At 49.5% G+C, this 20,660-nt stretch overlaps 1 protein-coding gene across 1 annotated transcript; it reads right to left on the minus strand.

Annotated features, from left to right (window-relative positions):
• Positions 1–70: 70 nt before the first annotated feature.
• CAPNS1 (calpain small subunit 1) lies at positions 71–7,558 on the minus strand. The gene is made up of 11 exons (XM_059999473.1): positions 7,453–7,558; positions 6,425–6,642; positions 5,477–5,510; positions 5,108–5,197; positions 4,882–4,939; positions 4,720–4,784; positions 3,144–3,212; positions 2,964–3,042; positions 2,710–2,826; positions 754–812; positions 71–569 (listed from the first exon to the last, which is right to left on the minus strand). Exons 2-11 carry the CDS (start codon positions 6,622–6,624, stop codon positions 543–545), a joined length of 798 nt encoding a protein of 265 aa, XP_059855456.1. The 5' UTR covers positions 6,625–6,642; positions 7,453–7,558; the 3' UTR covers positions 71–542.
• Positions 7,559–20,660: the final 13,102 nt, after the last annotated feature.

Genomic DNA, 20,660 nt, shown 5'->3' on the forward strand with positions numbered 1-20,660 from the left:
CGGAGACAGACTCCCTCTGCCCCAAACAGAGCCAGAGACACCCCTCAACTCTCAGAACAGGAGGCAGATCTCAGAGAGAGCAGCAACTAGGGTGCATTTATTTCCTCCTGGACCTGGCAGGCTGGGAGCAGAATACAGACAAAGGCACTGGGGCATGTGGCCTGTTGTGGCCTGGAGTTCAGCTGCCTGGGTGGTAACTGAATGGGTGTGCCAGGGTGTGTAGGGACTGGAGTGATCCTCCCAGAACTGAGAGAAGGGCCCTTGGGGTGTGCAAGCAACACAAACATTGGGCTTGGCACAGAAGCAAGTAGATACGGAGTAGATGTGAGATGGGTGTGCTGGGGCGGGGTGTGTTGAAAGCATGTTGGGCCCTGGCTGTTGACTGAGAATCCGGGTGCCAAGGGCTGGGAGAACAGAAAGGCCTGTGGGTCAGCAGGAGCCATGAAGATGTGACTGCAAACAGGATCAACCCTGGGGGAGACTGAAGAGTCCAAGGTGACTCCTACAGCGAGGCGATGAGGGGGCAGGTCTGGGACTCCCGTTCAGGAATACATGGTCAGCTGTAGCCACTGGGGAGAGGAAGGCACCGAGAATGAGGATCAGGGAACCTAAGAATACCAGCAGCCCTTCTCTGCCCTCACCCAGGGGTCACTGGGAAAATAGGAGGGAGGGAGCCCCAGCCCAGAGCTGGTACAGGGGACTGAGGGGAGGGGCCCCCTGCTAGGATCCCACATCCCAGGATGGGGTTCTTACCTCCTGGATGTTCACCTGGATTTGTCCAGTGCCATCTTTGTCAAGAGATTTAAAGGCACCTGGAGAAAGGAAGGGTTGGAGGGATTGGCTTTTAGGATAAAAATATATTAATATATGGGATGACAATAATAATGGCTAGTACTCTGTGCCAAGCAATGTATAAAGCGCTTTCCGTGTATGAACTCATTTAATCCGATTCTGTGAGATAAGTGTCATTTAAAAATAAGGCACAGAGGGATTTCCCTGGTGGTCCAGTGGGTAACACTCCACACTCTCAATGCAGGGGGCCCAGGTTCAATCCCTGGTTCGGGAGCTAGATCCCGCATGCATGCCACAACTAAGAAGTCCACATGCCGCAACTAAAAAAAAAAAAAAGATCCTGCATGCCACAACAAAGATCCCACGTGCCACAACTAAGAACCAGCGCAGCCAAAATAAATTTTTTTTTTTAAAAATGAAAAAAAAATAAGGCACAGAGAAGTGCAGTTATGTGCCCCATGTCACACAGTGTAAAAGTCAGAAAAATGGGATTGGAACCCAGACTGCTACCCACCTCAGTAATGGGCTCCATATCCTGACCTGCATGCCCCCCATCACCCCTCTGCCCAAGCCCCAGCCTCCCACCGACCGGCTCCACACGGTTCCAGCCTAAGGGGGCTACCGGAAGGAGGCGCTGCACTTCCTGCTCCTACAGCCTCGTGCGGTCCCCACTCCTGCCCTGAAACTCGACTCCACGTTCCTCACTCACAGCCAAACCTGTAGGCAAACAGGCTCCCATACTGTCTTTGTGGCTTCTCTGTCACTCACCACTCAGTTACCACCCTCAAGGGCCCACTCGCCTGGTACCCCGGAAGCTGCACTCACTGCTGGCCCTCTTGCTGGTAAATCCAAGGCCATTTCTTGGGCCCTCTCATACATGACTTTTGGCATCATCTGCCCTATTGTCCTCTCCCACCTTCCCTTCATGTCCCCGACACACCTGCCCCTTTTCCTCTCCCCAGGCTCTTAATGCATTGTCTTCCCTGGGCTCTTGGGACACCGGGAGATCTTCCTAAAGTTAAACCTGAGACCCTGTCATTCCCCTGCCTGGACCCTGTCCACTGTCCCCAGTAGAGTCTGAGCACCCCTGAACTTGGCATTCACAGCCTGCACAGCCTGACCAGGCCCATTACTCCTGCCTCCTTTTATGCAACTCTCAGACAAATCTGAGTTCAAATTCTAGCTTTGCAACTTCCTAGCTAAGTGGCTGTGAGCAAGAAATTTTGCCTCCTTGAACCCTAGGTTCCTCCTCCAGAAAATGGGGACAATAATTCCCACTTCACAGGGCTGTCTTAAGGATTCAGTGTGTTAATGTTCACAAGAGACCGCATGATCCAGCCCCTACTGACCCCTCCCAGCCTTATGTCTCCCCATCCCACCCCCTTCCTAAAATGTTTAGCACTCTGAACCAAGTCCAACCAAAATCATCCAAAGCACCATCTACTCTTTCCTTTCTAGGCCTTCGCACAGGCTGTTCCCGCTGCAACACTCGTCCCCACCCTCTTGCTGGGGTCACTCCTCCTCATCCATCAGGTCTCAACTCACATGTGCCCTCCCTCCTCCAGGAAGCCCTCCTTGACCCCTTAAGCTGCATCAGGTGCCTTGTTAGGGTTGAATAGCTGTGAGAGCTCCCCCAGTCACAAATCTAAACCCAATCTGCCCTGAGCTTCCCCCTCACAGCCCTCATCACTCTGCCTAGGCTTCCCCGATCCCAGCCGTAACCACTGTGAGTTGTCACTGTCTGGGAATTTGCCTCTCCTCCTCTGGACTGTGAGCAACATGCGGGCAGAAACTAGGGCTATTTCAGTCGCTGCTGTGCCCCTAACATTGCCCACCTCAGGGTCAGGCTCAAAGGAGGCTTGGCGGATGGAAGTTGGACAAATCCCCACCCAGGAAGAGAGCTGGGGTGTCACTCACGGAACATGGCATCCAGTCTGACCAGGCAGCTGATGAAGTTGTCAAAATCCATGTTCCCTTCCTCATCTGAGTAGCGTCGGATGATCATGTTGTAGAGATGCTCATTCAGGTGGAATCCTGAGAATGACTGTCTCTCAGGTGCGGGGGCCACATAGCCCAGCCCTCCCAGCCCCAGGATTCAGGCTCATCCCAGCTCAGTGGGGACTGCCTCACCAGTCCCACCCCCAGCCCCATCACGTTCCCGCCAGCCACACCTGCTGCCTCAAAGGCCCCCGGGAGTTCACTGCTGCCAATGGTCCCTGAACGGTCAATGTCAAACTGTTTGTATATGGTCTGTGGGGACAAGGAGGTCAGGGTTCAACTAAGCATCATGGGGCATGGCATCTCCATGGCTTGGGGGTCTTTGTGCTAGGAGTTTCAGAGGCTGCACACACCTGCCACTTCTTGATGTTGTTCCACAAGTACTTGAATTCCTCGAAGCCCAGCTTGCCGGTCGTGTCACTCTGGTGAGAGGGTGTTAAGAATAAATGTACCCAGATACGTGCACTGTGTACACGATGAGGATAATGGCCAAGCAGGGGAACCTGGGCTAAAACCCCAGCTCCCATCCCACCCTAGTCATGTCACCTTGGGTGTGGCTTCATTGTTCATTTTGCCAACTTACTTTAGTCTATATTTCTAAATATAGACTATTTTAGTCTATATTTCAAAATAGAGACACTTTAAACATAACCACGGGGAACTCCTCATTTATAAAATTCTTCAACAGTAATTCAATGTTATAAATGTTAGGACATGTAAAAAACAAGGGTATCTTAGAACTCTAAGGAAATAAGGGATAAGAGTAAATACCTGCTGGGTTTCTGATAAAAAGTGAATGAGGGGCTTCCCTGGTGGCGCAGTTGTTAAGAATCCGCCTGACAATGCAGGGGACATGGCTTCGAGCCCTGGTCTGGGAAGATCCCACACGCCGTAGAGCAACTAAGCCCGTGCGCCACAACTACTGAGCCTGCGCTCTAGAGCCCGCGAGCCACAACTACTGAGCCCGCGAGCCACAACTACTGAGCCCGCGTGCCACACTACTGAAGCCCTCGCGCCTAGAGCCCGTGCTCCGCAACAAGAGAAGCCACAATGAGAAGCCCATGCACCACAACGAAGAGTAGCCCCCGCTTGCGGCAACTAGAGAAAGCCCACGCGCAGCAACGAAGACCCAACGCAGCCAAAAAATAAATAAGTAAATAAAAATAAATAAATAAAAGTGAATGAGAGGGCTGTATATTGGTATAAAGCCCTTAGCTCAGGGGTTGGCACTTAATAAATTCTCAATAAATAGCAACAATGGCCAAGACTTATCAAATGACCAAGTACACGTCAGATAGTGCTAAGCTTCTCAGGAACATCACTTTTGTCACTAAATCCTCAAGACACCAGTCCCACCAGTATTATACCCCAGTGACAGAGAAACAGATTCAGAGCTGAAAAATCAACCTGGGTGAGATCATGGTAACAGTTAGCATGTATAGACCGCTTATGTGCTATGTACTGTGCTAAACCTTTTGCATGTAACTCCAATTTGTTATCACCATTATCATTCACCCGATTTTACAGAGAGGCAAACTGAGGCACAGAGAGGCTCAGTAACCTTGCTAAGGGCAGAGCTGGATTTGGTTAACCCTATGCAACATGTTATGACAGCTGTTATTATGTATTGCCGCATGTCCAAGGTGGGTGTGTGTTGTGATATATACATGTCTACATCTGTGGATATGAAAGCTACACACTGACCGCCCAACTCATGCTCTCAGAAAATCCCCTCTTGGGAATTCCCTGGCAGTCCAGTGGTTAGGACTCCTTGCTCTCACTGCCGAGGGCCCGGGTTCAATCCCTGGTTGGGGAACCAAGATCCCACAAACCATGCAGCACAGCCAAAAAAAAAAAAAAAAAGAAAGAAAAGCAAAAAAGAAAATCCCCTCTTCACCAAGGCCTCCGCCAGACTGCCCTCAAGGATACATCCATAACAGCCACCATGCTGCGACATGTGTCAATGCCAAAACCATCAGTCTTCAGATCAGGATCTGTGGGATGCAGGTTGAAAGTCAGAGGCCAGAGATCACAGCTACCCCAGTCGCCATGCCTCTAAACCTGCCCTGTGTGTTGACCCCAGTCACTCACGTCGGGTCACGACTTTGTTGAGAATGTTCATGAGTTCTGTGGCACTGACCTCCATGTCCTAGGGGGAGAAGTTAGGAATGGGTCAGGGGTGACTGAAAGGGGTCTGGGCATGTCATGAAGGAGGATGGGAACTTTGGGATTGCCATGGTCGAATGTACATGTAAAGGGCATCCAGAGGGAAGGCATGGAAGGGTGAGGACACTTCTGGGGGCCCCAGGTTACTTACCTCTCCAGCCAGCTGGGCAAAGAGCCTCCGGAACTGCCGGACCTCCTCACTCTCATTGGCCTCGATGTTGGAGTAATGGGTGCGAGGGGGCTGCAGAGGGAGGAGATCTCAGAGCAGGTAGGGGGAGGGGTGCCCTGGCCAGGACAGCCTTAGGTGGGAAAGTCAGAGTGGGCTGGGTGGCTGAGTGACTAATGAATGAGAGGTGGTCAATGAATAGGGAGTGGATATAGCTAAGTTTAAGGATGTTACAAGGGAGAGACTTAATGAGATAAATTTCATAAGGAGAAGTGTGGGGCTTCTTCAAAGGGACAATGATGGGTCCTTGTCCCTTTGAAGAAGAGGGGTCTCCGATTGTGAAGGGTGGCTTACCGGGGGCTCTGGGTTGTACTGCGCAGCCGCCTCACTGAAGGGAAACAAGGGGCAGTTAGTGCCAGGGGGCGGGGCCTCCAACGGGCAGCACCAGCGCCCACACCCCAAGCCCCCAACCCCCAGCTCGCCGCCCTACCTACCTGTTCCCTCTGCCCGCCTCATCAGTCCTTGTCCTCACCTGTCCCTATCCTCGCTGCCCTGGTTGTGTCCCCACGGTAGGACCCCCTCTTGCCAGGGCACACCCACGCAATGGCAGATTTCTCAAAAGACGGGAGCTCATTTCATAGAAGCTCGGCCCCAGCTTCCCGGAGCCCCACCCTCCTGGGTTCCACCTGTCTAGGAACCTGCTCCATCGCCACGGCTTCTGAACACTTGTGTCTTCCCAAGATCCCACCCCAGCTCCATTAGTTCTCACCCCTTTAAGGGATCACACTCAGTGGCCAAGACTAACGAGGCCCCTACCGACGCCCTGCCCTACCTCCACCAGGACATTTTTCTAATTTAACCAGCCAGTTCCCAGCCAGGCCCTGCCCCTTCAAGGCCATTTCCCCTGTCCCATTACGGTTAGACCTCTTCTGGGCACACCTCATTGACCCACCTACGAGGGCCACGCCGCGCCCATAAGGCTAGCCGTGCCCCCATGAAGTGATACCCAGCCTCACTGGCTCCGCCCCCTTAACGTTTGTCTCCAGGTTAGCGGAAGTAGGCCGCGCCAGCCCCATTAAGCTCCACCTCCCAAAGCCCATCAGATTGTCCCCACAAGACTACCCCCATGTCAAGCCCCGCCCCCATGAACTCATTACGGTCGGCCCCCTCAAGGCCGGTCTCCTAGCCCAGTCCCGGCCCAGCCTAATTAAGGATCCTGGTCAGTGTCCAGGTTACCCCACTCTATTCTGGCTGGACAAGCCTCTTCCTCCAGGCCCCGCCCCTCCTCAGGCCCCGCCTTACCTAATGGCGCTAATGACCCCGCCCAGGATGCGCATGGCAGTTCCGCCACCGCCACCGCCGCCACCGCCTCCTCCTCCGCCGCCGCCGCCGCCGCCGCCGCCGCTGATCAGGCCTCCGAGCACATTCCCTAGGCCCCCGCCCAGGCCCCCGCCTCCCCCGCCGCCTCCTCCACCCTTCAGGAACGAGTTAACCAGGAACATGGCTGTGACTCAAGATTCCTGAGGAGGGAAAAAGGGGTCAGGTGGCTGTCTCGTCCCTGAGCCCGCCCCTTCCCCCAAAGAAATACGCATTTCTGACTGCTGGACTTGGGGGAGTGATATGAAGCCGCTAGGCGGAGACCTGTCCTCCGGCTGCGGCTTGAGGGTCCATTCGGGATGGGGTCTGGGCTTCTGGGGGAAGGGTCCGCGTCTGGCTTGAAGGACTCTGGGCTGAGTCTACGCATAGGCATCATTAAGCACCAGACAGCGGCCAGGTCAAGTGGGGTTCTCGAGATGGGGGCCCCAAGCTGACTCTCGAATCTGAGATCCAGAGCCCTAAGACTGATTTAGGGGTTTGGGGTGGGTCGGGAGCGTGGATCAGAAATTCTCCGCCTGGAGGCTCCTGGAGCAGAGTTTAGTAAATCCAGAATGTGGGCTTGAGGGTTTAGGTACAACCAGCAGCGGGATTAGTCTCATCGCTGTGTCTATGGGTTCGGGTCTAAGATATTGAGTGTGAGCCCCGGGGCCCGGGATACCGGAGTCCCCGTTAGAATTGAGAGCACGGATCCAGGATCGTAGTCCTGGAGGCCACACCCAGGGCTGAATTTACGGGGTACCTCTCAAATCCATGGGCTTCTATTTTAGATCCTGAGAGGGAGGGTGGAAGAGTCCCCGGGGCGGGATAACTAGGGCCGGACAGATCAGGGGGTTCGAATCCGAGATCGTGGGTGCGGTGGACCCCTGAGGACAAGATTTGAGCATCTTTTCGGGTCTGGAGGCCTCCAGGGCCGGGTTTACAGAGTGCAGGGGGAGTCCGGACTGGGCGCTCACCGCCTCGCTCGCGCGTCGGCCGGTCCGCTAGTCTGTGCTGCTCTGGGGCCTCCTGCTGCGTCCGGCTCCTCAGGGAGGGGCGGGTGACTCAGGCGGAAGAGGCCGGATTAGGCACTTGCGGGGCGGCCCAGCGGCATCCGCACGGTCCTAGAGCCGACATTGAAACTGCGCGTGTGCCTGCGGGCCCCGCCTTCTGTAATGGGGTGCGGCCGCCCAGGCTCAGTCCTGCGTTTCCGGTGCTTAGCGTTCCGACACCGCCCTGACTTAAAAGAGCTGAGATTTTTTCCCTGCACTTATTGGTTCCAGGTGCAGGCGCCCGGGGACGAGAACTCCGAGGTGACTTGAGGACTCGTCGTGCCCAAGGTCACCCCCTAGTGTTGTAGTGTGAATGTTCGCCCCAAAATCAGCCTCCACCCAATCACAGATGTGGTTTTCGGTCTCCTCGGAAAGGAACTCTTGGGACTCTTGGCACTTGTCGCCTATCCTAGCCTTGTCGCGACAAGCAGCAGTTGGAGGCCCCGAATTATGTTTGGCCCACAGTACGGGGACAAGCGCCCGCATCTGTGGCGGGGCACAGCCCTGTGTGGCACAGCCCTGATGGCGTTCCAGTTCCGCCTACGAATTGGACTGTCTTGTGCCTTCTCCATCCACACCCCTTGGCCCCCTGAGTCAGGGTCACCAGAATCATTTTTCCTGGACGGGCCCAAAGTGTAGTCTCAGTCTTACAGTCTCTAAAGAGGGCCCCAGACACACGATGAGTCCCCTGGCCACAGCCTGGTTTCTGAGGCTAGATGTTCCCAAGGTCGGGTGGTGGGCAGGGTGTGGAATGCAGCTGAGAGGGAAAATGGCAACTGAAGCCACCTTTGGGTATCTCCCTTGCTCTCTGCTTCCAACGTCCAACCTGTGAGGGCCCAGTACTTTTTCAGGGCTCCTCAGAGGGAGCTAAATCTGGCTCCCCCAGGCAGTCTGACTGTCTAGCCTTTAGCCTCTCCCTGGGAAGCTGGCTCAGCCTGAGTTTGAATCCTGACTTTGCCCTTAATAATTTGGGATCCCAAAACAGTGAGCTGAGCAACGATCTCCTAATCTGTAAAATGCAAACGAAGGTTTCCATGCCCCCACTTTCTAGGCCCCTATCAAAATTAAGCAGTAAATGCTTCGTAAATAGTAGCTATTATCCTCTGTGTCTTGCTCCTGCTTAGGTAATACTGATAAAAAAATAACTGCCAAGCACTCTCCCAAGTACTTTATATCGGGTCATATGTCCTCATAACAGTCCTATGGGATGGATACTATACATTATCTCCATTTTACGAATAAGTAAACTGATTCTGAGGGTAAACTCCCAAGCCTGTACTCTTGAGCACTACTGAAACCGAGCAGGACCCTGTAGGGCTCCTGGGCACAGAAGCCTTTCTGTGTCCCCTGTTTCTTGTTTGTAGGAAATAGGCTTCAGCCTCCATGACCTTCCTTGAGCTCCAAAGGGCAGGTTCAAACAGCTGCTAATCAGGGAAGGGAGGGGATGCGGAGACAAAGGGAGGAGCAGTCAAGAAAGAGTAGTGCAGCCTTGGAGCCGGGTCCTGGCTCCTCAAGGAATACACATAACAATATCTTTGAGTTCTTCTGCAGAACTAAAACCCCCAACAAATGGAAGATGTTAACTATTTGATGAAGCGTTCTTCATTCCAGAGAAGTGCATCAGGAGACCACCTGAGGCCAGATTAAAGAAGTGCAGGCCCTGCACACACCCTGATCCTTATCACCAACCCTGCCCTTGAACCACTGCTATTAAACTCCTCACCAAATCCCCCGGTTTGGGACACAGTTTTTGAGGCCATGAGCCTGTTGTGTCCCTGTTTGCCTGGCAAAGCAATAAAACTCTTCTTTTCTACTTCACCCAAAACTCCAAGATTTGATTTGGCACCAGTGCACAGAGGCTGAGTTTTCAGCATCGTTACCCTAACGCATTGACTCTTCAATAATATAATTAATATGATAATAGCTCAAATAACAAGCGCAACAGACAAAACCCCAGTCACAGCTATGCTTCCTGAAGGCTTGCTGGGGCTGCCACATAAGCCTTATCTATGAGGCAGGAACCAACAGGAGAGAAAATGGAATCTCTGAAGGCAGGGTCACTCGCCTGAGGTCACAGAGGGTGGCAGGACCAGGTCTGAACCTGGGCTTGGCTGTTGCCCAAAACTTTTGGTGATGACTAATCTGGATTCCCTTCTGACCACACCCCTCCCTGCCAGTCTGAGTAGCTTCCTTCTCTGCCCTCTCCAGAGCTCACTTGCTGACAGGCCTTTGCATGGGCTGTGCCCTCTATCTGGAACACTCCTTCTGCCTTTTTTGCCTGGTTTTTTAGCCACTCAGGTTTTGGTGTCAGCTCAGGAGTCACCTCTTCCAGGAAGCCCTCCCTGTCTAAACCTGAGACTGAAGCTGAAGCTTGCAGTTACATGCTTGTAACATACTTTCTCATAACACTCACTGCCAATTACAATCATATTGTCATCTAGGTCTGGCTCCCTGACCTCTTAACCCTGGCCAGCTCTAAATCTTAGTCCTTCTCTCTAGTTTACTCATGCCATCATGGATCTCCCTCACATGCATGGCTAAAATTCTATCTCTAGGCAATTCCCTGGCGGTCCAGTGGTTAGGACTCCAAGCTTTCACTGCCAAGGGCACGGGTTCAATCCCTGGTGGGGAACTAGAATCCCCCAAGGTGTGCGGTGCAGCCAAAAAAAAAGAAATCCATCTCTAGGGTATCAACACCCAAGTTTCTATCTTCAGCCCAGATAGTTCTATCTTCAGGATCCTACATCCTGCATCCTACTCAATATCTCCATGGGGGTCTTAGAGATGTCTCAAGCTTGACACATCTTAAACTGAGCTCCTGACCTTCCTCCCAAACCTGCTCCCTCCCCACCTTCCCCATCTAGGTTAATGGCACCTCTATCCTTCCAGTGACTGAGACTAAATACCCTAGGTCCATCCTTGACCTCAGTTTCAGACCCACTCCAACTGTCAGCAAACCCTGGTGACTCTACCTACAGAATCTAAACTCTCCTCCCCTTCCCCTGCCCCCAACCTGGCCCAGCCCCCACCCTCTCCTGCCTGGACAGTTAGAGCAGCCTCCTCCCTGATCCCCCAGCTCCTGAGCCTGCCCTCCCAGTCTTTTCCCCAAACGCAGCCAGAGGGAGCCTGTGAACACCTGAGGCAGATCAGAAACCTACTGGCTGAGCCCTCCCTTGGCTGCATCTCACCACAGTAAGAGTCAAAATCCTCACAAGGCCACCAAGTCCCTAGTGATCTGCCCTGTCACCTCTCTGCCCTCATCTCCTCTCCCTTAAGAAAGTGAGGCTTCCCTGGTGGCGCAGTGGTTGAGAGTCCGCCTGCCCGATGCAGGGAACGCGGGTTCGTGCCCCGGTCCGGGAGGATCCCACATGCCGCGGAGCTGCATGCTGGGCCCGTGAGCCATGGCCGCTGAACCTGTGCATCCGGAGACTGTGCTCCGCAATGGGAGAGGCCACCACAGTGAGAGGCCTGCGTACCGCAAAAAAAAAAAAAAAAGAGAAGAAGCCCTACTGGCAGCTTGACCTGGATGTTCCCAGTTGAACGAAGACAAGACATAGACGAGGAGGCTCTGCAAATGCAGCAATATCCAAAGAGCTGTTTAACAGCCTTATTTTACTTTAATACACTCCATGAAGAATAAGCTCTGTGGTAGACTGATTGCAAAAATAGCTCTATTTTCCACCCTTCCGTGTATCCTTGCCCTGTACAATCTGACTTTGCAGTTTCTCACATCAAGGGGTAGAGTCTATTTCCTAACTCTTTGAAGCCAGATTGGCCTTGTCATTAACCAACAGAATGAGGTGGAAGGACAGTGTAATACTTCCCAGCCCAGGTCTCAAGGGGCCTTATGTTCTTTTCTCTCTCTCCCCGCGTGCTCTCAGACAATGCCATCATAACTGTCCAGGGCCGAGTTGACCCTCTAGCAAATGACAGATGCAAAAGTAAGCCCAACCAAAATCAGCCAAGCCTGGTCCAGATCAGCAGAACCATGCAGCTAATCCATACACTTTTTTTTTAATGCAATGTTTTCTTTCATTAATATTTATTTATTTATTTTTGGCTGTGTTGGGTCTGAGCTGTGGCACGTGGGATCTTCGTTGAGGTGCGCAGGCTTCTCTGTAGTTGTGGCGCATGAGCTCAGTAGTTGTGGCATGCTGGCTTAGTTGCACTCGGGGCATGTCGGATCTTAGTTCCCTGACCAGGGATCAAACTTGTGTCCCCTGCATTACAAGGCGGATTCTTTACCACTGGACCACCAGGGAAGTCCCTAATCCATAGACTTGTGAGAATAATAAATGATTATTTATTATTTTTTTAATTTATTTTTTGCCTGCATTGGGTCTTCCTTGCTGTGTGTGGGCTTTCTCTAGCTGCGGCGAGCGGGGCTGCTCTTCGTTGCGGAACGTGGGCTCTAGGCGCGCAGGCTTCAGTAATCATGGCATGTGGGCTTAGTAGTTGTGGCTTGCAGGCTCAGTAGTTGTGGCTCACAGGCTTAGTTGCTCCGTGGAATGTGGGATCTTCCCAGGCCAGGGCTCGAACCCATGTCCCCTGCATTGGCAGGCGGATTCCTAACCACTGTGCAACCAGGGAAGCTCAACGACTATATTTTTGAGCCACTAAGTTTTGGTGTGGTTTGTCACATAGCAATAGCTATCTGATACAGGCTCCATGACCAAACAAATTCAGAAAATGATGCCTAGGAGATTCCCTCTTGTAGAGTTATCATGGACTCTAGCATGTTAATGAAAATTCCTGCAACAAAGCAGCTCATCTAACTTTGTTCAAGCCAGCAAAGCCCACATTTCTTTTATCAAGGAACCCTTTTATCTTTGAGTATTCATTAACATCTCCTCGGAAATTTGTGAAGCTTTTTTTTGCTTTGTTTTTTCTTGTTATAATAATACAAAAAAAAAAAAAAAAGGTGCCATGACAATCCTTTCACAAGACCTTACCCACTTCCCTGATTATTTCCAGGGGCCAAATTCCTAGAAACATTAATGATGGGTCAACAGACGTCCACATTTTCAGGCTTTGGACTCAGGCTACACAGTCATTCTCCAGAAAGGTGGTTGCCATTCATATCTCAACCATGGCGGATGGGTCCCTTGTTGCCCTGAACGGTCCTCAGCTTTGAGAAACCAAAATTTAAACATCTTTGCTGATATGAGACAAAAGGAGTTATCTGGGTATTTTAAGTGACATTTTTCAAATACTAGTGGGGGTAAACTGGGCTTTCATATTTAGTTGGCCATTAAGCTTTCTTCTATAAATTGTCTTCCTATTCTATGCTCATTTTTATTTATTAGCTTTTCATGTTAATTTCACATTACTTTATTAATATCTTCACTCCTTAAGGGTGTTAATCAAATTTCTATCATTTTTTTGTTGCAAATATACTTCTCTAATGCATATTTAATTCAATGTTGGCCATGCCTTTTTTAAAAAATTTATATCCGTTATCTTTTTTTTAATTAATTAATTTAATTTTTATTTTATTTTTGGCTGCATTGGGTCTTCATTGCAGAGCATGGGCTTTTCTCTAGTTGCGGCGAGCAGGGGCTACTTTTCGTTGGGGTGCACGGGCTTCTCACTGCGGTGGCTTCTTTAGTTGTGGAGCACAGGCTCTAGATGCACGGGCTTCAGTAGTTGTGGCACGTGGGCTCAGTAGTTGCGGCGCACAGGCTTAGCTGCTCCGTGGCCTGTGGGATATTCCCGGACCAGGGCTCGAACCCGTGTCCCCTGCATTGGCAGGCGGATTCTTAACCACTGTGCCACCAGGGAAGCCCAGCCATGCCTTTTTTAGACATATAAAACATTCAGCTTTTTATACAGTCAAATTCATCTATCTTTTACTTGGTGGTTTGTTCCCCCACTATACTGAAGTTCTGAAAGTCTTTCCTCATACAGAGGTCATTTACTATTTGCTGGTGAAAATCTTTAGCTTTTCATGGTGTAATCCCCACCACCACCAAATAAAATACCTAAATGATATTTTTCCCTCAAAAGGTGAGGGATCAACCCAATTGGTATGACATGATGCTTCTATTCTATTATAAATTCTTACATTCTCCAGTCTGGCCAATGATTCTTTTATATTACCCAATAGATTGTTCTTACACTGAAACCACACTTTAAATTATGTAAGCTCCATGAAGACAGGAGTTTTGTCTGTTTTGGTCACTGCTGTAGCCACAGAACCCAGAAAGGTGCCTGGCATGTGGCAGGATCTCAATAAATATCTGTTGAATGAGTGAGTGAATGAGTGAGTGGATTGATGGGTGAATGAATACATATTCCAGGCCCCGTGCTGGTATGGTGATTGTCTTTATATTGTGAAAAACATGTTATCCCTTCTTCCGCAAACCCAGAAAACATTTCCTTAATCCTGTATCAGTTAGCTTTTGTTCCATAACAAACCATACCAAAATTAGTAGCCTAAAGGAACAATGATTTTTATTACTTTTCATGATTCTGTGGCTCAGGATTTAAACAGGCACAGCTTGGTCTTTAAGCAATATCTAAGACAGGAGCAGGAAGCTATCCGGTTGACAACCAATGTGTACATCAGGAAAGGGTCTGGGCTGGAGATAGGGCTGGGAATTGCATGTAGATGGTGATTAAAGTTACCAGAATAGATCAGAGGAGAATGTGTAGAATGAGGACAGAGAAGGACCCAATGCTTTAAAGAATGTTCTTTACAGAAAGGTGGGACTGTTTGAAAAACAACCACCAGGGCTTTGACATTCCTTGTAGCAAGAATTCAGATCTAGGGGGACTTCCTAGTGGTCCAGTGGTTAAGACTCCACGCTCCCAATGCAGGGGCCCAGGTTCAATCCCTGGTCAGGGAACTAGATGCCGCATGCCGCAACTAGAGATCCTGCACACTGCAACGAAGATCCTGCGTGTGGCAACTGAGACCCGGCGCAGCCAAATAAATAAATTAAAGGAAAAGAATTCAGGTCTATGTGGCCTCCTCTTGAATCTGGGTGGGTTTGTAATCACTTTGATCAATCGACAGAGGCACAAGTGATACTATGTGACTTCTGAGGCTGGGTCAGAAAAGGCCATGCAGTTTTTGCCTGGTTCTCCTAGAACGCTTGCTTTGGAGAAGCCAGCTATCATGTAAAAAGTCCAACTACCCTGGGACAGCCATTATGGAAAGAACATGTGATGTGCTCTATTTATCGTCCCCACTCAGCTCCCAGCCAATAGCCAGTGTCACTGGCAGCCAAGTTGCTGAGTCACTTTGGAAATCCTGCCTGGTCAAGCCTTGAGATGACTCCAGCCCCAGCCAACTTCTGATTCAAACACAGGAGAGATCTCAAGCCAAGCTCATCCCAAATTCCTGATCTACAAAACAGGAAAACAGGAAAAATAAAGTGGCTGTTTTAACTTGCTGAAGTTTAGATAAAATTTAATGCAGTGGGCTTCCCTGGTGGCACAATGGTTGAGAGTCCGCCTGCCGATGTAGGGGACGCAGGTTCATGCCCCGGTCCGGGAAGATCCCACATGCCGCGGAGCAGCTGGGCCCGTGAGCCATGGCTGCTGAGCCTGCGCGTCCGGAGCCTGTGCTCCGCAACCGGAGAGGCCACAACAGTGAGAGGCCCGCGTACGGCAAAAAAACAAAAACAAAAAAACCCATTTAATGCAGTTACAGATAACTGGAACACAGATGCATTAGGTAGTTATTGCTGCTAACAAATTAAAACCAAAATTTAATAGCTTAAAACAATATTTATTATCTCATATTTTCTATGGGTCAGGAACTCAAGAGTTCCCTATTCCTATTGGCCTACTCCTGGCCTATGCACAGGGCTGTTGGCAGGAGTTCTCAGTCAGTTCCTTGCTGACTTGTGGCAGGACTCAGTTTCTCATCTATAGGGATGCTTGAGTTTTATCACATATGGAAACCTGCCTTCTTGCAGAGCCAGTGATCCCAGAGAGAGAGCAGGATGAAGATACAATGCTTTTTATGACCTGATCTTAGAAGTCCCACACCATTACTTCTGTTATGTTCTATTCCTTAGAAGAAAGGCACTAAGTCCAACCCATACACAATTGGAGGGCTCTTAGAGAAGTGTCAAAGAATTTGTGGAAATACTTTATCTTTTATTTATTTATTTGTTTATGTTCTCTTTTTTTAACTGAGTTGATGTACAATATTATGTTAGTTTTGGGTGCGTTGTGGACATATTTTAAAACCACCACCCATAATTCAAAAGGACACAGGTACCTCAATGTTCATTGCAGCACTATTTACAATATCCAGGACATGGAAACAACCTAAAAGTCCAACGATAGATGAATCGATAAAGAAGATGTGGTACATATATACAATGGAATATTACTCAGCCGTAAAAAGGAACGAAATTGGATCATTTGTAGAGACCTGGATGGACTTAGAGTCTGTCATACAGAATGATGTAAGCCAGAAAGAGAAAAACAAATATCGTATATTAACGCATATATGTGGAATCTAGAAAAATGGTACAGATGAACTTATTTTGTAGGGCAGGAATAGAGATGCAGACATAGAGAACAGACATGTGGACATGGTGGTGGGGGGAAGGGTAGGGTGGGACAAACTGGGAGATTAGGTTTGACATAAATATACTACCATGTGTGAAATAGATAGCTAGGGGGAACCTGCTGTATAGCACAGGGAGCTCAGCTCATGCTCTGTGATGACCTAGATGGGGGGGGAAGGGGGGAGGGAGGTCCAAGAGGGAGGGGATATAGGCATACATACAGCTGATTCACTTCATTGTACAGCAGAAACTAGCACAACATTGTAAAGCAATTTTACTCCAATAAAAATAAATAAAACAATCACAACAGGGATTACAAAATTTTTTTTTTAATGTTTTGGCTGCACTGCCCATGGGATCTTGTTGGCCCCGACCAGGGAAGGAACCCGCGCTCCCTACATTGGAAGTGAGGAGTCTTAACCACTGGACCACCAGGGAAGTCCCAGAGATCACAAATTTAACCTCTAAAACTCTAATCCTAAAGCAGCCAGACATGTCATGTAAATCAGTAAGCAGGGTCGGGGTCAAACAACAAGCCATGGTGGGAACCCCGGTGCAGAGGGGGTACCATGCTGTGCTGCTCTGGGCTGTATATATCCCATCTGTTCCTTGACCTCCCCTTTCTGTTCCAGGCCACAGTTCTCAGTCTCCCCTTCATCTAGACGCTCCTAGGGTTCTGCCAATGGGAAATGTGGGCAGGAGACCAGAAAGAGGGAGGAGCTCTAGCAGCTTCCTGCTGATCTAATTTCCCATTGGTTTACTGGCTCCTGTTTGGCCCCTCAGCTCCTCCAACGGCTGTATAACCATCTCCATGTGTTAATGTCCCTGTTTTTTCGAATAGGAGTGGTTTCTGTGTCCCAGTTAGGTCCTGACAGGTACGGCAGATCTAGTAGAGAAGCGGGCTGTGTGTTGTCAGATACCCCAGTGTGGAAGCCAGAAATCAGGATTGTCACGGGGAATGTTTGGATATTTCAAACACTGGGTACACCTGGGTGTCCTTGAGACCTTTTCAGGGGGTCTTTGAAGTTAAAACTACTTTCATAATAATACTATTATTATTATATACTAATATCCTTTTTTCCTTTTCCACTCGAATTCTGTCACGAGTGTACAGAGGAGTTTTCAGAGGTTATATGATAATATTCAATAGTTTGCATGCAAAAGCAGATATGAGAATCCAGCTATCTTCTCTTAAGCCTGACGTTAAAAAGGTTTTGTTTGTTTGACCGCGCGCGGCTTGCTGGATCTTTGTTCCCCCACCTGGCCCTCGGCGGTGAAAGCATGGAGTGCAAACCACTGGACCACGAGGGAATTCCCTAAAAAAGATTTTCAAAATGTAAAACCATGCCACTCTTCTTGCTAGTTTTTTCAAAAGTTACTTTTTATAAAAAATGAATAGTTAACATGTAATCGTTTATTACTTTTAAAAGAATGTTTAAACATTTTAATTTCCAAAGCGGTAAATAGCTACAGATATAAACCTCATAAACAAAAGCTCTTTTTTTAAAAAAATTTATTTATTTTTGGCTGTGTTGGGTCTTCGTTTCTGTGTGTGGGCTTTTTCTAGTTGCGGCGAGCGGGGGCCACTCTTCATCGCGGTGCGCGGGCCTCTCACTGTCGAGACCTCTCTTGTTGCGGAGCACAAGCTCCAGACACGCAGGCTCAGTAGTTGTGGCTCACGGGCCCAGTTGCTCCGCGGCATGTGGGATCTTCCCAGACCAGGGCTCGAACCCGTGTCCCCTGCATTGGCAGGCAGATTCTCAACCACTGCGCCACCAGGGAAGCCCAACAAAAGCTCTTTGAGGCCTCAACGATTTTTAAGAATGTAAAGAAGTCCTGAGACACAAAAGCTTGAGAACCATAGATCTAAATGGCAGCTGTCATTGCAGGACCAGTAAGTTGAGGTGAAGAGCTGCCTCTTGAGTTTAGCAACAAGGAAGGGCTTTATTTTTTATTTATTTAAAAATTTATTTATTTATTTATGGCTGTGTTGGGTCTTCATTGCTGCGTGCAGGCTTTTCTCTAATTGTGGTGAGCAGGGGCTACTCTTCGTTGCAGTGTGCAGGCTTCTCATTGTGGTGGCTTCTCTTGTTGTGGAGCATGGGCTCTAAGGCACGCAGGCTTCAGTAGTTGTGGCACATACGCTCAGTAGCTGTGGCGCATGGCTTAGTTGCTCCGCGGAATGTGGAATCTTCCCAGATCAGGGCTCAAATCCATGTCCCCTGCATTGCCAGGCGGATTCTTAACCACTGCGCCATCAGGGAAGTCCCAAGGAAGGGCTTTAGCAATAGAAAGAGTTTAGTTTTTGTGGAGTTAGGAGAGGGTTGCAGTAAGGGCCATGTAGACACCTCTTTTCTGAAGTTTGGCTGTGGTTTTATAAGGGATGGATCAGGCCGACAACACAAAATCCAACATTGGATCTTAACATCACAAAAAGAGAGAACCTGATAGTATGTGCCTCCTGATGCAAAAACTCACCACCACCCATAAAGTGTATTTATCCTAAAATTGAACCTGGATCTGACCCAGCTTTTGGATCTACCAGTTTGCAGGATACACTGGGATAGAGGAATATATTAAAGGACATCAGGGGGGTACAACCAGCCAAATCAGACAGTGGGAGATCCCACAGGGAAGTTGTAGAATAGAAGACTTAGAGCTCTATCAGCCAAAGGCACTGCCTGAACCCTACTTGGATTCTGATTTGAACAGGCCAACAGTAAAAAGACATTTATGAAACAAATGGGGACTTTGTTTCATATATAATAACACTGACCATATATTAAATCATATTAAAGAATTATTGCAATTAGGTGTGACAAAGAACTCATACCTTTTAGAGACACATATAGAAACACATTTCTGGATGAGGTGATATGTTGCCTGAGATTTTTTAAATTATTAATTATTTATTTAGGCTGCACTGGGTCGCAGTTGCCACATGCGGGATCTTTTAGTTATGGCACGCTTACGGGATCTAGTTCCCCAACCAGGGATCGAACCCTGGCCCCCTGTATTGGCAGCGGAGTCTTACCCGCTGGACCACCAGGGAAGTCTCTGCTGAGATTTAATTACGGGAGAAATAGGGGGAGGTCAGAAAAACTGAACATGATTGGCCAAATGCTGACAATTACTGAAGTTGGGTGACAGGTAAGAGGGGAAAAGGGATATTTTTTCCTTTAAGATGGGCGCTCCTTGACCCAGCTTGAGAGTTAACCGAGACCCTTGAGAGTGACCGGTGGAGATGCAGGAAAGCGGGAGGGAAGACATTTGTTCTCGCTCTCTGATTAAACCATGGCCGGCTCGGCAGGCCTCCCGCACCTGCGCAGCCCCGTCCTCCGCGAGGGAGCCAAACCCCACAATTCCCTGCGCCGCAGGGCGGGAGCAAGACCTCCGCTTCCAGACGTGAGCAAGGTTAGGCCGAGGGTGTCGCATGCTTTTCTGGGAAATGTAGTTTGCGTGTTAGGTTGGGAGACGCCTGTCAATACCAGCGAGACTACATCCCACAATGCACCGCGCGCACGGTGCGCGGAGCAGTGCGCTGCTGCCCCCACGTGGCGACTGAGAGGTTATTGCCCGAGTCTGGGACAGTGCAGAGATTAGGGTTGCAGAGCCTGCAGGGACTTGGGAGGCGGGCGCTGTCCTGGGAACCCCTTTCGGGGAGGGTGACCCCAGAATTGGGCCAGGAAAGATGGGGTGGGGAGGTGAAAACGGTGAAGAAATTGGGGACAGGGCCCACTGTGAGGATTAAATGAAGCCAGCATTGTAACTGTTGACTGTATATAAGCATTTTTATTCCTATGGCTTATACAGCACTTACCTGCGTGCCTGGCTCTGAATTTAAGTGCTTTACATGTGCTAGCTCATTTAATGCTCACAAAATCGTTTGGTAGGTACTATTATCGGCTTCAATTAAGAAATGAAGCTGAGGGCTTCCCTGGTGGCGCAGTGGTTGAGAGTCCGCCTGCCGACGCAGGGGACATGGGTTCGTGCCCCGGTCCGGGAAGATCCCACATGCCGCGGAGCGGCTGGGCCCGTGAGCCATGGCTGCTGAGCCTGCGCGTCCGGAGCCTGTGCTCCGCAACGGAAAGAAATGAGGCTGAAACCCAGGGAGAAGGACTTGTCCAGTGCCCAGCTGGTGACACAGCTGGGGTTTGAACCTAGGCTGTCTAGCTATTCCTAAGGTTGCACCACCTGTTAACCTACTGAATTATTCCAAGTTTGTAACTGGTACGTGAATGAACTCAAGTGGGCTATTAGCATATTGAGTTAGCAATTTAGCTCAGTTCCAGGACAAAGGTATTCAGCCTAAATTTAGCACTGGGATCAAGTTTCTGATCAGCCATGAATCACGGAAGGGATTACTTCAAGCCTACAAAGCCCAGTCCCCGTTTGTTCACATGACTCCTATTCAAGTCTCCTCCATCCCATCCCTTCCCTCGTACCAGCACCACCTGGCAAATTTAGTGATTTTATTCTCCCTTCCCCTACTGCCAGCAACCTTATTCATAATGAAATATCACAGTCAAAAAAAAAAAAAGATAAAAAAGAAGAAATGTTTGGTAATTATGTTTGTCTGCCTTCAACTCCCAAGCCAGTACTGTG

This window comes from Delphinus delphis, chromosome 20 (genome assembly GCF_949987515.2).
Source record: "Delphinus delphis chromosome 20, mDelDel1.2, whole genome shotgun sequence".
NCBI lineage: Eukaryota > Metazoa > Chordata > Mammalia > Artiodactyla > Delphinidae > Delphinus > Delphinus delphis.